We start from the raw sequence: 16,537 nt of genomic DNA, 5'->3' as shown, positions 1-16,537 counted from the left end.
AAGACCAAACAGGACACAACAAAACATGCAAATCCAAAGTAACCACTGGACTATCTGAGCCCGCAGTGAAACGTGTTCGTTAGCCTAAATGAAACCATTCAGGTGTGTAATTACTGCAATTAAGCTGCTTCGTTTTGACGTCAAATGCTGGAGGACGGAGTCATAGGTGGGAGATGTGTGCATTTGTTTTACTTCTTGCCAGAGGAGCCAAGGCAAAGGCCTTTCACACATACACAAAGCACACACAGACTAAACCATCTACATGAGGCGCCCCTTCCCTCGTGGAGCTGCACAGCCAGTCATTGTTGTTCTTTGTTCATAAAACACACAAGCCTACCCACCCAAAGGTATTGCCTAAGTAAGCTTACTGGGCTACAGTAAAATTCCCTGAAGCATTGCAGACAAGGGAAGCAGGCTAAATTTCCATCAATATTGATATAAGCGAAGCCATTGCTCCCTGAACTGGGATTGTGGTTATTTTCCATTCCCCCACTAACTCCCTCCTTCCCATTCACCAGACTACAATAATCTCCTTATGAGAAAAAAAGGAAACGGTGAAAGAAGTCGAGACATCAAAGAAGTCCATCTGCTGATTTCAGTAGTAAGAAAGCGGCGTTGAAGGAAAAGCTTCATGTTGGATTTTAACGTTAACTTTCCCTTCACAAGACATTTTAGATGTTTGGCTTTATTAACTGAGAGACAGAAGAAAATATAAAAACAAACATGCGGTCAGCAGTTTCCTGTGGGTTTTCACAAGGGTTCATCCTGACAACATCTAAAAACAAAATTCCCAGAACTTCGCTCGATCTGAGGATCGCAAAACAAAAACCAGCCAGCATTTAGATTCACGCTTCACCTGGGGTTACACACCTAACCCCAGGCATTTCCCAGACTTTATTATGACAGCAAAGTTGGGTTATGTTTATTCTTCTACTCCAGTGCTTTTCAAAGGGTTAGGGTTAGGGGTTAGCACATGCTAACATTATACTGAAGCTTTTTAATGCAGAACTTGGACGTTACCTGTTGGTTGCTGGTCATTTTGTCCCTTTGTACCAAAATTTCCATTTACAAAATGGTGCTATAAGTAATACAAAGTTTTTAAACATGTACTGTGCAAGTAAATATTTCAGTGTTTTCATGACCATTTATCTCCATAATTCATTAACTTAAAATAAACTGATATGCAGTCATTTAAGGTATCCTTTCTCACTCAAACTAGCTCTAAAAAATTGCTAATTTTTGCTTTTTTTACTTATTTCTCAATGTTTTTATGTCATTGTTTCTTTTACAAACAATGTCTGTTTTCCCAAACTAGCATTGGTGAAGCCAGTTTCTTTTTTTACAGTTGGTTTCGTTATGTATAAAAACATAATAAAAGTAAAGAAAATCCATCGCCACTCCCTTGTTTGAAGCACATAATTCCTTTCATTTTTACTCTGAAGAAGAGATTTCAGAGTTTCATTCAACAAAATTATCAAAAGGGTTTTCCTGATTCCTGCACTCCAAGGAAGGAAAATTACAGATGAACATTGTTGTGTCGCCAACTGGCAATAAATTTTACTTAATATTGCTAGATGCAAAAAAGTTAGCTAACTAGCTAGCAAGGGTAGATTAGAGGCTAATTAGCAGCAGCCACAATCAGCTCAAGTTACAGAACAGCATAGAGATGTCTGCAGGCGACTCCAACGTTTACCTGACGGAAAAGATCCAGCAAGAAAATTAAATTACACCGAATGTAGGAAAGTAAATGCCACAACAAAATTTAAGACCTGACTAACATATTTAAGGCCAACTTACATTTAAAAAAAAAAACAAACTTAAGGACATTTTAAGGCCGTACTTTTAGATGCAGGAATTTAATAGTTTTTTAAGGATGCAGACACCTTGAGATGCATTTTCTAAAAAGGTAGTTCCTTTGATGACAAATCCTGCAAGTTTGAACATTAATTTTAAGTAGGAATGTCGCAACTAATTTTGCTGGACTATAAATTGCTCCAACAGTTACTGCGATAAACGATAACGTTGTTGGTTAGAGACCATTTTCAAGTAATATATTGGTAATGACATAATAATGCAAGAAGATGTCTTCAAAGATCAATAAACTTTAAATACTAAAGTTTTAAAGTTGGAAGACATTTTAAATATCCAAAACAAATAAACAAAACAAAAGAAACAACAAATAAAATGAATTATGAAGTCTCTTTAAACAAAACTGACCTTCAAAGAAATGGCGAGTTGATATCAAAACACCAGACTGAAGAATTTTATCATCCAGCTTTTGGTAGAAAGGGAAAACGCTAAATCATGCTAATGGAAATTATTGAATTTGTTTTATTCTATTATGTAATAAACTGATTTATTGCTTATTGCAACAGGCAAAAATATCAAGATGATATTGTGCATAACCAGCTAACATTTGCTTGGTAAAGAAAACATTTACACTAACAAATGAACCATTTATAAAATCCAGAAATTATTTACATTCAAGTAATAATGTTACTAGAACAGAAATAAAAACTAACTTCGACAGCTTAATTCAACAGAATCAGATACTTAGACCTTTAAATCTGTAAGTTTTAAGTTGAGCTGTTTCAGCAGAAGCAGCATTTTGGCTGTGAGCAGTAAGCAGTGTGGTGAAAAGACGTCATGCTGGTGAACCTAAAAGGTCACAACAAGTTAACATGAAACTGTCGATGCATCCAGAAAGCAGGACCATCCTAATCCTCTGAACACAGAATAGCCATAAAATCTGTGCTGATTGGCCTTTTGATTGTTTGGATTTGAGAATTCACATGCGTTTAGGAAAATCTAGCCTCCTCCATCACAACTGACATGAACAACCAGCTGGGGTTAGAGGTCATCTCTTTTGGAGGATTGAGGAATGTGAGGCATGCAGCTGGAGTAGGAAATCAACACCAAGAGCTAGCCAAACATGGCTAGCTCATACTCATCCTGCCTGGCAAAAGTGACTTCAGAGTTGTTATTGACGGGACTTTGCTTCCTGCACTGCATGGCAGGCTGGCCATCAAGGCTGGAGGTCATCCCGTTCAAAGAAACAAGGGATGCAAAGCACTTCACAAGCATAAAATCCCCCAGTTACACCACCATGACCTGCACTGAGAAAAGTGGAGAACCGTTTCAGCTAAAGGTAAGACTATAAGCTAATTTGATTCGATTCAGAAACACTTTATGTATCCCAAAGGGAAAATAAATGTTGTCATAATTCATATCCAAGTATTCTCAAATAGTCACTGTGTTTGGTGAGGCTGTGGTCAGATGCCTCTGACTTAAGACTGTAACTGTATAACAGTTTTATGGCTGTCATAACATGCAAACAGCTAATTATCCAGGAATCAGAGATGGTATCTGACGTAGCCTGTCCTATATGGAGGTTCACACAGCAGGCAGATGTGAACCAAATCCACTTTTCCTGCCTGTAATGCGACCCATAACAGCTCCCACAAGTTTGAACCTGAAGTGATCTGTGCCACTGAACCGCCATCTTGGTAGGCAAAGCGTAGATGAACCATGGCTTAGAGACCAACAAAATTAAAGTAGAGTACTCAAAACCGTAATCGAATAATAGATGCAATGTACATATATTCTTTATAAATTAGATAGGAACTAGGCAAGAGCTAGTTCTAAAGCTGCATTAACACCAAACGCGATTTGAGCATCAGGAGCATCTGGTTTACATTCAAAGTCTGCATGAACAGACGTCAAGGCCGAGTGAAGCGACGCACGTCGAGTGACTTAGTTTTTGCAGCCTAATGTAATAAACTGCAAAAATTATAAAATGTATCATTTATAATGAAACTATAAATTGTCCCAGAAGTCAATGCGACAAACAATAATATTGTTGTTTTAAGACCATTTTCAAGTAATATATTGGTAATAAAATCATAACTGAACAGAAATTCTCAAAACTCAATAAACTTTAAATTCTAATAAACATTTAACACAGAAACTGGAAAACATTTTAAATATCCAAAAATAAATAAACAAGACAACAAATAAAATTAATTATGAAGTTTCTGTTAGTAAAATTGTTCTTCAACAAAAGCGCTAGTTGAGACCAATAAACTTGTTTTAAATTATCATGCGATTAATTGATTTATTGCTTATTGTGGCAGGCCTATTTGTAACACTAACATCAGAAAGAATTGCTAATTATATTCTCACAGGTAAGGAAAAAAGAAAAATGTTGATTTTCCATTTTTAAGCATTCATACAAAATCTGCAAAAACAACTATGAGAAGGAACAAACAGGCAGATGAAGAATGGATAATCAAATAGATAAATGAAAGGAATAAAGTTGCCTGGAAATAAAAATATCTTTGTATATTCTAATTTTCCACATTTTTCCAGACTATAATTATGGTAATAATCCCTCACTCATATTCCAGACCGTGTGGGAGCCCTGTTTATATCCTATTAACGATACACAATAGAATTGCAAACACATGATTTTCTAATATCCTGCAGGACAAACTGGGGAGTTCTGTTTCTGCCCTTTCCAGTGATACCAGTCATTAGGTAACATTCCCTCAGCCGTGTTTCTGCAGGGAATGAACTGGACAGATTACAAGTGGCAGCATGTCTCTCTGCCACGAGGTCCTTTCTCTTCTTCCTTTCAGAAATGGATTTACAGAACTTCTCCTAACCACATCATGAATGCCTAGTTGTGCGTGGAAAAAAGGCTTTTTCCAGGCTTTTAGATGATGTTTCCAAATGTTACATCCAGGGATGATTGTTAGCAAAGTCTTGTGCACAAAATTTACATTTTTAATGAATTAACACTTTGTAAACACCGACTTTTACTATATACGTTTCCAAATACAGTAACAGCAAGCTTTAAATTTAGAATCAGCAACTTTACTGTGACATTGTGAGTCGTATTTTCAGCATACAGATAATCACAAAAGGGATCCAAATACTACTGTTATTGTTATTAATTATTATTATTATTAGAAAGTTTCTTAGAGCGGACAAATACGTTTTTGTCTGAAAAACCTCTAAGACATTGGTGAATGCGTTAGCTACTAGGCTAGATGTGGGAGTTGTAGTTTGTTATATTTGATTTGGGGTGCAAGTTATCAATTAATGAGTTAATCTAAAGTTGATTGATTTTATTGATTTACTAAATATTAATTAATAAGCGGTCATATTCTTAAAAATTTCTGCTTTCTCTTGTATGAAGATGGCCGACCGTCTTTCCAAAACATAAAGAGTTAAATTTTTAATAACATGCTGACTTGGCTGAATGAGCGCTATTCAGGTGAAACTTAAGGAGTTTGTCGAGTGTTTATATTTCAAAATAACAATGCAAAAAGTTAATTTTCCATCCCACACTGGAGTCCGTTTGGAATATTTCTCTTTCCAATTCTGGTATTGCCGCCATCTTTGTTTCTGTATCACCAGCTTTGCCAAAGGATGACCAGCGGCGCCCTCTGCTGGATGGCGTTCAAACTATGACACTAAAATAAGGTGTAAGCGGACATTATAAACAGTTCTCACAGGAGCACATTTAGTATGTAGCAACAGCCATGTTGGTAGGTATCCGTAACCTCCATGACAGTTGCTATGGAGTTGCTATGACAACAATAAACTAGCTAAAAGCTCAGAGCTAGCTCATCGATTACTCAATTCCAATTTTTGAACACTCTACCCATCTTTGTATAATACCAAGATAAAAATCAGTGATATTTACTGTACTACAAAACTAGCAAAATTGTCTTAGCTAATGTAGCTTTTAGATGCTAGTTAAGACGGCCATATAGCATACGTGTATGATACATGGACTTACTCTGCCAGTAACCAAAACCTTGTTATTTACTTGAAGAGTTTGCACGTCCTTTACAAATCCATTTAAACATTGATTGTATGCATCCATGGTGTAGGCGCTCCTCACTAGGTAGTTAACTATGTCATAGTAAACCGGAGGCAGCTTGTCCACATCATGTTTCCATGACGTTTCTCTGTCTCATACAGGTCCACTCAGACAGCAGCGATTTTGTCGATATATATTTCTCGCACACTTGTCAATATATTTTCTTTTTGTTGGTCTTGATGCCATGGTTCAGCTATGCTTGCGCTGAGCTTGACTACCAAGATGGCGGTTCATTGTGATATTATTGTTTACATTATGTTTAGACACTGTGAGCTTCTCCACTCTCCCCAAACTTTTTTTGTTTTTTCCCCAGTCTTGACTCTTTATACAGTGGCGATGTGCTACCTCAACCAAATTCATTTTTTAAAAAGTGAACTGTACATCAAGGGAATATTTTTCATCCAATCTTCAGCAGAGCAAATCTTCCACTGCATGGCAACCAGTCCCAAACACTGATGTGTACCTAATAATCAACAATAGTGTAATCTGCATTCCTGAAAGAAAGTGTGTGTGCCTGTAGGCCTCCACGACTGGCTCTAGCCCAGGGGCCCACATGCTCCTAAATCCAGCCCTGAAATTTTAACACACATTCTCACTTTCCACTCTTAATTACATAACAGTAACAACAGAAAGCACAATGACAAGCTCTCAGGCGACCACACACGTGGCGATATATCATTTATGTGTGCAGTTAAGTATATAAAACGCTCTTTTCGTTTTACCTTTTGACACAGGGGAGTCTGGGGGACAGGAAGCCTCCTTATTTTCGGGTGACACTCTTTGCTTTGTACTTCCTGCAGAGAGCGGAGGACTGGAAGGGGGACTGCTACTCGAGACCCGGCTGGTTGTTGTTCCTCCGTGCAGGGTTTGCGGCCGTGTGGGGCTGCTCGGACCCCCACGCAGGAGCTGGTAAGGCACAGTGGCGCGGATGGGGTGCAAGCGGCTGCAGCTGCTGCCGCTCTGGGTGAACGAGCCCGGGGAGCCCGCATTGCTGCGCCTCACCCTAGGCTGCTGAAGGGAGTTACTGGGCGCTGACATCTTCCGAAACTGGCTGCTTACTGTTATCGCAGGGGGAAAACACGCACTGCCCAAGGCTGCTGCTGCTTGTCTAGAAAAGGAGGAGAAGGTTGGAGGACTATTGAGATAAACATCAGTCTGTTAGCGAAAAACGTTAGCTTCCTTTAAAATTTCTCAACTCCTGCTTTTAAGGAGGGTAAAAAAACAACAATCCGACATGACTTATTTTGGAGCAAACTTACCTGTAGGTTACTAACATGTGCTGTGGTGAACTCCAAACATGGCATGGATAACTTTTAAAGTTGTTTTTACAACTTCTCGTTACATTTTTTACGTATTTTTGCTGCTATCAAGCCGTCCCCATCCTGTTCACTCACTTGACAGTTTTTCAGCTCGACTACTGGCTGGCGTAAGTAGGCGGGCCTTAGCTGTGAGTCCCTTGGTTTCTGATTGGTCAGTCACCGTGTACAGTAACATCAGTGATTGGCTTCTGCCAGCCCATAGAGTTACTTTCAACCAATCAAAATTACATTATGTTAAACATTTTTCACGGTTTTTATTTTAAGAAAATAAAGTACAATAGAATATGTAAAGTTTTTAATCCTTTCTAAACTGTATTCAGAAGTGTTTTAAGTTTTCATAAAAGACTTAATTGCAGTTAAAAGCTGTAGCTGTTCTGGAGCTTTCATTCATTGTCAATTGAAAGGATAAACAGACTTGTACATTTACACGTAATAAATTATTTTCCCAAAATGTATCTGAAAAGTTTACTTCTAAACTATCATATTGCATTTAAATTATTTAACCAGTAGAATATAACAGATTAAAATGTTAATCTCATTGTTTATATACATTAATTTGACATAACTGCATACATTAAAGACCCAATGTTTACTTATTGCGGTGTGTGTTTTTACTGCTCCTTATTCTGCATAGAAATGCTCTGAGAGCTTCAAGAAACTTGAGTCAAATTCCTTTTATGCCTTAACATGTTTAGCCGATGAATGTGGTTAGACAGTTGGGTAATGGCTGCTTTCCGATGGCAGGACACAGTTTCAACCTCAGCCTCTGAGATTGGACTGTTCCATGACAATATGCCAACATATTTACACAGAAAAGCTGCACTGTGCTTTAAATGATCTGTCAGCTTCAGTTAGTTTGCTAGAAAGACGTCAGACTATCATGTAATCTTTCATAACTCAAAGGAAGGACTTCTAGATACACAAAGCACCACATTTTGTTACACTACAACCACAAACCTCAGTGAATTTTAGGATTGCAACTGATGATTATTTTAGTAATTGATTAATCTGGTTTTAAAAGTTGGCATATTCTGCAGATTTTGCATTTAACCACATAAGCTTATTTGGTATGATATAAGAAATACAGTAAAATACGCAAATGACCATATAATTACATTTTTTAATTAAACATTTTACTGCCTAAAATGGAATAATATATCATTTATTTAGTTTACATTTGATTATTTGTAGTAAAAGATGCATCTGCAGCTAAAAAAATACTTTTAACACCAACAAAAGCTCATCTCTTTCTGCTTAAGATCTATACAATGTAGAGCTGATCTGTTGGATTTATTGATTAATAATTGGATAGAAAAAGGTGTCTAACAGGAGATATATTTAGAAGAATTTGAACCAGGAGAAGATAAAACTCCTGCTTAAGGAGTTCTGGGTAGAACATGTTTACATACAAAGATATATTTTTTTTATCTTAAATTAAAAATGTATCCCATTTTTGTCCAGTTTTGGCTTAATTACTACTCTGAATGTGCTGCTCTTTCAGTAAATGGTGTTCTGATTTTGCATTCTTCAGATAACGATTAATCAGTTATGAAATTATCATCACAATTAATCAGATTAATAATTTCAGCCTTAGTGTATTTTATTTAAATCTTATGCTTTATATATAAGTCAATACTGTCTATAATCACCTATAACTCCAATTACAGCTGTAAGTATTTTTGGTTGTTGCTACTAGCTTCCCACATTTAAGATTCTAATTTTTGCAACGTGATAAAACATGAAAAAGTTCAGGAATGTGAATATTTTTGTTTTCTTTTAGGTCTAGTACTACATACTTTGTCCTCATTCTCTGTTTTTGAAGCTCATACTGCATAAAGTTTTTGTACTTTGAGGTACCACGACTGAATAGGAAATGTGCGACAGACTCCTGGAGATTTATTGATTATCGATTTGAAAGATTACAGGGAGTCTGAAAACAAAAAATTACTATGCCTATGGCCTATACAAAACATTTTAATTAGATTTTTTTGCACAAAATCATTTTTAGATAATGAGATTTTATTCTGTCATTTTAAATTCAAATAATCTGCTTCTGGCCATGCCCTCCAACTCAAAATTTACACTCATACATGAAAATAGCTGCAAACAGTTGCGCAGTTATACAACCTTACGTCTTTGAAAAGCAGAAGTGGAGCCTCCTCCTGTACAACCACGAAAGTTGTAGCAAGTGGTTCTGGATGGTAAGTTAACAACAAAGCATGTGTCTTTTCCAGCAGCCATTGTACAGCGCATACAGCAGTAAAACCAGCCGTCCAAACGTTCTGGAACTTAGCTTGGGTTGCTAGGTAACGGGGCAGTGGCCGTCAAATGCGACTTAAAAATCAACAGCAAATACCAAAAAAAAAAAAATTTACATATTGCCAAAATAAGGGTTAAGTGCTTTTTTTAAGTGGTTAGGCTGTTTTTAGAAGCAGTTATGACCCAAATGGAAGTATAAAAATGTGTAAAAAGTTAATTTTGCATAAGTACCCTTTAAAACTTTTTGCAAAGCACTGTGTTTGTGTCAGACTGTTGTATGGATTTTGAAAGTGTCCAAAATATATCAAATTCCCAGTTTATCTTCTATAGTGAGGTGAAAATGTGAAATTGTGTTGAAATTTCCACGTAAGATGAGGAAAAGATTCAGTAAGCACAAACCCACACCATCTGCGTCTGTAAAACATAACGTAAAACAAACCAAGCAAATGTATGGAAAGCACCTCCATTCAACAGCAGTTCGATTTGTCAACTGAGATTTATTTAAAAGGCAAAAACACAAAAAAACGGTTGAAAAGGATGAAATTCCAGCCGCTGTGTTTTCCAGGGCTCACCAATTTGTCCGCCCTGATCCAAGATGGCCCACAAAGGGGAACGCAGGCCTTTAGAACCTCGGTGAACTCCTCCTCAGCTCTCCATGACTAAGTGATTTAGGCAGCTATGGGTAAGGCCGCCCAATTTACAATCAGTCCCTGCGCTGGAGACCGAGCAAAGAAAGACACAGACGCCATTTACAGGCGATCGCTACCCCACAGATGGCGGCCATCCCTGGACTCATGTGGTATGCATAGATTTTGGGTGCAATTTGGGCATCGGCGAGGGGAGAAAAGAAAGAGCAGGGCAGTGTGTTGATGTGGAGGTTGTAGGAGGGAGGGGAGTCGCTGTTCTCTCGTTTTCTCTTTGAGTCAATAGTGTTCCGGCAGCTGAGCTTCTTTATGAGGGGAACAATCTGGAGGGTCTTGTCAGGGTGCCGAGCAGCTGCCGTTTTCTGGGGAGCTTCTTTCACAGACCACAGGCCTGGAGTAGGGCTGGTGAATGCAGACGCACCCTCCCACACTCCTCTTCCTCCACAACGTCTCTAATCCGCCCCCCGTCCGTCCCTCCCTCCCTCCACAGCAAACCTTTCACACTGGAGAGCATCACTGGAAAAACACCAAAGCTCATCAAGTCTACTTTCTGATGCAGAGGTGTCAAACTCATCAAGATCATGGATCTCCTTAAAGGTGCGGTATGTAACTTTAATTAAAAAATATGTCTGAACGTATTAAAACCATGTTGTCACACTTTGTTATGAGACAGATAATCTGTGAAAACATGAAGCTCCTCCGCCTTCTCCTTGAGCTAATATCGTCATCTGAAGAAATGCAACGCTCCACATCGAAAACAACCAATCAGAGCCAGGACGAGGGACTTAGCGCTGTCAATCATGCTCATGTAATCACTGCTAAAGGCAGAGAAAACACTTGCCATAACAGGAAAGCCATTTATCTGTCATCATCCATGCTAGTTAGCCTTAGCATTCACAGCAGGCAGAGAGAAATGGGAGGATGAGCAGCAGCGTACAGAGGGTGATGGACAGCGCTAAGACCCATCTCCTGGCTCTGATTGGTTGTTAGCACTGTGAGAAGACAGAGGAGCTCAACGCTTTCACAGATTGGCTGTCTCATTGACAGTTTCAACATGTATGTAAAAATATATTTTTTATAAAAGTTACATACTGTGAATTTAAAGGGCCGTTTGTTCTGTTACCATCTGAAGAAATGCACCACTCCCAACCAAAAACAACCAATCAGAGCCTTTTCAAGTAATATCGACTGTCACAACCTGTCATGTAAAAAAAAACAATACAAATAAATAGCTCTCTCCATTTGATGGGAACTTCTTCAAATTAAACATTAAATTATTTTCACATTGATGCCATTTGGCAATACATAGTTAAAAACTGGTTTAATTTGACTTATAAAATAATGTTATGAGACCTACAATAGGGTCTAGTGGGCCACAAAAATGGCTACGGTGGGCCAGATTTGGCCCGCGGGCCTCGAGTTTGACACATGCTCTAGTGCAAAAATCTTAGCACAATTTAAATAAGAAAAAAATAGCTTACTAGTAACTTTTCAGAAATAAATAGGAGCTTGTTTCAAGTAAGTAATTCCTTAATATTCATTTTTAAAAAGTGCTAGTTCCACTGGAAGATTGTTTCACTTATAACAAGACATTTTCCCTTGTTATAAGTGAAATCTGCAAGTTTAGCTAGAACTATTTCATCAATATTAAAGAATTATTGACTTAAAACAAGCTCAGATGTGTTTCTGTAAAAATACTTATGTTAGTTTTGTCTCATTTCAAGTGTGCTGAGATATTTGCACTAAAAACTAGAATAAAAGTACTTGGTAAGATTTGATGTTTTTGCAGTGTGTTATTGTAATCGCACCCCAAACAAAACGTTTATGAGGTATGTGGAGATTTTCTTTTCTCCACCAGACGATAAATACGGACGAAAACACAACAAAACTCACTTTAGAAATAATGGCACGACCTGATATCTGACTGTATATTAAAAACAACAGCATCCTGATTCAGGTTAGACTGGAAGAGGCTGGAAGCAGCACAGCCTCTTGTGATTCTCCTGAGAGTGATTTTTATTAGCAGAGCAGTAAATTAGTAGTTGCTCCCTTTCTCACGTTAACATGGTTAGTCAAATCATTTCCCACACTTTGATTCCCTTCTTCATATAGACCTCTGGTGTGATGCAACATTCCCTAGACAATGCTTAACAGCATCACTCCAAATAACAAACATATTCATGTTTTTGTTTAGTGTCTAGAGCAAATATCTTAGTAGATTTGAAATAAGACAAAACTAACTTACAAGTAACTTGAAAGTTGTAAGTCAATAATTCCTTAATATTTAGTTTCACTGGTAGATTCTAAGATTTTTCATCAGTTTTAAGGAATTGTTGACTTAAACGAGCTGCTATTTCTTGCTGAAAAGTTACTTAGTAGTTTGGTTTTATTTCAAACATACTAGGATATTTGCAGAAGAAACTAGACAAAAGCTCTTGGTTAGATTTTGTGTTTTTGCAGAGTAACTTTCTATCCAAGCAGCCTCTTCAGAGCGGGTCGTCACAGACGCTCGCTGGTGTGGCGGCGCAGCAGCCGGTCTGCACCAGTTGGCTCCCGGCTCGTGTTTAGCTTCGGTTTCCGACACGCGTGTCCCGGTTAGCTGCTGTCTGCCGGCACTAGGTTCCCTGTGGTGTCCAGCTGCATGCATTTACAGGCACAGGCCGACACCGGGCACTCTGTGTGGTCTCTGTGGGGCACAGATGAACACGTTCTTATTCACAGGCAACTGTAATGTGTCAGGGTTGCAGCATAGTTAGGGGAACTGATAAGGATTTATCGACTGTACTTAATTTCTCTTTGGTATCAATAACGTATGTTTGAATTTGAATTGAATTTGATTCGATTACATTATCGATCTCGCTTATCGAGTCGATTCCTCACTGAGTCAGGAAATAAACTCTTTAATTCAACATATGCATCGAGTTTTAATTTTGCTTGTTCGATTCAAACTAAATTAAAACTTGCTTAAACGATAAAATCCCCCTGTAATTTTAACACGAAATGCAGCATTCTGAACATCAACAGTTTGTGTTTTTAATATATTAAACGAGCCTCGTCTGAAACCATATTCCAATTTATTAAATATGACTGTAAATGTTGGAGATTATTCCAACATTGGCGTTAATATTAACACAGTAACCAGGAAGTGGAGGAGTTTAGCGCCAACTGGGACGTTCATAGCAGGAGACGCTGCGATCGAAGCTCCGCCCCCTTGAGAGTCATCGCCGTTGCTAAGCAACCTATCAAACACAAATCGGTTGCCGGCTGTGTGGTGAACTGTTTGAGGTTGCTGGAGGGGTTTCCTCCTCCTATTGTGATTAAAGATTTGAGCAACCGGCCCGACAATCGTCTTTCTTTTTGTGTGAAACATATTTTCGAGCGTTTCTGAAGCGACGCCATCTTGGATATCCTCTAAAGCAGAATACGCAGCGTGTTCAATACGTCGCAAGTTACGGGAACCGATAACGATTCCAAGTAATTGAACTCCTGAGAACCGGTCCTCAGTTCCTAACAATCCATCAATCGATTATTCTGATGGTTAATCACATTTTTAAAAACTGCACAATCTGCCAATTTCTAATTTAAACCATTATATACAATATTAGAACCACATTACAGTATATGAAAGAAAAACTGCATTGTCCTTAAGTCGTCTCTCAACTCAAATTAGTTTGTTGGGAAGAAGTCAGACTATCAGGTTACCTTTCATAACTCAAAGGCAGGGCTTGTTTTCACATGTTTGACCAAGTTTGTGAAGATACTGGTGTATTTAACTGGTTAACTGGTTAATTTAAAATAAATTTTAAATTAAGTAAATTTATGTGTTTCTTTTTTTAAAAAGAGACGTTCAATTCAGCTCTTTTTCCTGTATCGGATCGGTATCAGTCGATACTAAACCTCTGATATCTGTATCGATAAGTGAAAGAAGGGAATCCCTAACTTGAATACCATTTTTGGGTGTTACATGTGAATTTCAAAAGCATGAAAATAGTTTTCAAAATGTCGCCCACCTGAACCAGCTCAGCATGTGACCGGCATGCCCACCATGCCGACAGTTGTGACACCAGGTGAACCAGTTGTTGAACTGGGCGAGTTTGTTCTCCCTTGTTAAGTCCATTTTCTCGTCCGACTTTCCAGTTCCTGAATCCAAAAGATTCAACATTTAAACCCGACTATCAGCGCTGTTGGGTGTGATGTCACAGCAGTAAACGTCCAGGTGCTAACAGGTTTTAAACGGCGACCAAAGTCCAGTCATCCCTCCTAAAGTTAAGCTTTACAGCAGCTTCAGCTCCGCGTCCGGCTGATCCTACCTGAGCAGCTGGAAACAGGTGTGCCCATGTTCATGAGGCAGAGTGCGCAGCGCGGCAGAGGCTTCCTGCAGCCAGGACAGCTGGTGACTTTTGATTTGGTGGGCGACCCGCTGACCCCGTACTGGCTGAAGCCCCGGCCCTGATGAGGCATCGCAGAGCAGCTGTAGGAGATGGACTTCCCGCAGAAATTACAGCTCACAAACACCTGCAGAAAGCAAAACATAGGGCTGGCGCTGAAACGATTAATCGATTAATCAGGATTACTTGATTATTTAAAGTGCGTTATATCATAAAAACATCATAGAGACACCGACTGTGAAAAAGGAATAAACATCACATTTTGTCAACATGAAATATGTTGATCAATATTCCACATTCTACTCGGGCTGCAACTAAAGATTATTTGATTAATCCGATTTAAAAAATGGCACATTCTACAAATTTTCTATTTAACCTTTTTTAAAATACTATATTAGAAATACATTAAAATAAGCTAATAGTTCAGTAAATTTTTTAATAAGAAAATAATCATTTAATTGCCTAAAATTCAATACCTTAGCATTCCTTAGTTAATCTGGACCAGTATTTCAGATTAGCTAATTTTGGCTAAAACATATTTACAGACAAATGTGTTTTTACCTTCAATGCTTTTGGCTTAATTCCTGCTCTGAATTTGTTGGGTTTTTTCACCAAATGGCCTTTATTAAGGCTGCATACTTCAGTTAACGATTAATCGATTAATAAATTATTTGACAATAACTTCAATAACTTCAATAATTGTAAACTTCAATAATTGTAAAGTTTACTTTACTGGAAAAATGTGGTCATTTTTCCAGTACTAATCAAAGGCAACTCAAAATAGGAACTCAGTGCTTCGGTTTTGAGGTTTTCTGGGAATCAACTAATTTAGTAATTGATTAATCGTTAACTGGAGCACACAGATTTCAAAAAGGTCATTTGCTGAAAGAACAACATACTAATTTTGGTAGTAATTAGGCCAAAAATATGCAAAAAAATATGTTTTGTATTGTTTATTTTTGCAGTTATCTTTACTTTTGAAATTATGTGACCCATGTATGTTATGTATTTTTTGTTGTTCATGTTTTATGTGTAGATTCAGGGAATTGCCACTAATGGAGATCCAAATGGTTCAAATTCTTAAAAACAACCTCCTACTAAGCTTTTGTTATCCAGTTATTAATTGGTTAATCCAAAAATCAATCCCCAGATCAGCCCTACACTGCACTGATAAGCAGAAATATGTCTGAGCTTTTCACATGATGTTAGAAGTATTTTTTAAAGTTCTTTAATTGCATCATTTGCTACAAATGATCAGGTATTTACAAAAGAGATGCCATGTTATTGCATTTTAGGCAATAAAACATTTTTTAAAAAAAGGAATTAAATTAAATTTTCAATGTGCTATCAGATTGTATTAAACATGCGTAAGTGGTTAAATTAAAACTCTGTAGAATGTGGTCATTTTTTAAATCCGATTAATTGACAGAAGAACTGATTATTAAACTAATCGATAGTTGTAGCCCTGGGTAGGCCTGGTACAATGAGTGTAAAACCAACAGCTTCATGCTGCCTGGGTTTACATTTTGTTGGGATCAAAGGCGCTGCAGCAGAAACGAGCGTCGTTACCTGAGCTAGAGGTTTGGAGCTGGGGTCCAGTTTGCCCCTGAGGATGTCAAACTCGGCCCGTTTGTGCCAGAACCTCCATGCGTCCAGCAGGTTGCGGTAGTTTTCGATCCAGCACTGGACCCGAGGGTCTTTCAACACGTCACCAGGGGAGCCCTGGCAGCAGAGATCAGCAGGTGTGAAAACGCCCTTTGACCTTTTCATTTCAGAGCAGTTAGCAGAGCAAAAGGCAGCCTCATGCTAGCAACATGTTGCTCTGTACAGGTGTGGCTGTCGGTGAGCGCTTCAGTACCAATGGCATGTTGGAACAAGACAACTAAAGTAACAATTAATTAACACTTTGATGTTCTAGTGTTGCTTCATCGGAATAAGTAGATTTTTTCTCTTACATTCACTGTAAGTAATTACTTTGCAAGATGATTAAACTTTCTGGAGAAAATGTTATGATTAGAGGTGTGCCGATCGATCGGC

General features: G+C 38.1%; 2 protein-coding genes across 3 annotated transcripts in view; both read right to left on the bottom strand.

Annotated features, from left to right (window-relative positions):
• Positions 1 to 7,432, bottom strand: part of glcci1b (glucocorticoid induced 1b) — a 32,579-nt gene extending 25,147 nt beyond the window's left edge. The window contains exons 1-2 of one of the 2 annotated variants that reach the window (XM_007573510.2): positions 7,150 to 7,432; positions 6,613 to 6,998 (exon numbers count right to left, since the gene is read on the bottom strand). In XM_007573510.2, coding sequence (XP_007573572.1) covers positions 6,613 to 6,998; positions 7,150 to 7,166 — 403 coding nt within the window. In that variant the 5' untranslated portion in view covers positions 7,167 to 7,432. The remainder of the gene's footprint in view (positions 1 to 6,612; positions 6,999 to 7,149) is intronic. The other variant, XM_007573509.2, reaches the window with a different exon arrangement.
• A 5,067-nt stretch (positions 7,433 to 12,499) lies between these two features.
• The window catches only part of mios (missing oocyte, meiosis regulator, homolog (Drosophila)), a 14,641-nt gene continuing 10,603 nt past the window's right edge, over positions 12,500 to 16,537 (bottom strand). Inside the window, exons 9-12 of the mRNA XM_007573506.2 lie at positions 16,070 to 16,222; positions 14,423 to 14,627; positions 14,123 to 14,252; positions 12,500 to 12,798 (exon numbers count right to left, since the gene is read on the bottom strand). Coding sequence (XP_007573568.1) covers positions 12,708 to 12,798; positions 14,123 to 14,252; positions 14,423 to 14,627; positions 16,070 to 16,222 — 579 coding nt within the window. The 3' untranslated portion in view covers positions 12,500 to 12,707. The remainder of the gene's footprint in view (positions 12,799 to 14,122; positions 14,253 to 14,422; positions 14,628 to 16,069; positions 16,223 to 16,537) is intronic.

This window comes from Poecilia formosa, unplaced genomic scaffold (genome assembly GCF_000485575.1).
Source record: "Poecilia formosa unplaced genomic scaffold, Poecilia_formosa-5.1.2 Scaffold331, whole genome shotgun sequence".
NCBI classification, from domain to species: domain Eukaryota; kingdom Metazoa; phylum Chordata; class Actinopteri; order Cyprinodontiformes; family Poeciliidae; genus Poecilia; species Poecilia formosa.
This window is presented reverse-complemented; position numbering and strand designations above follow the sequence as displayed.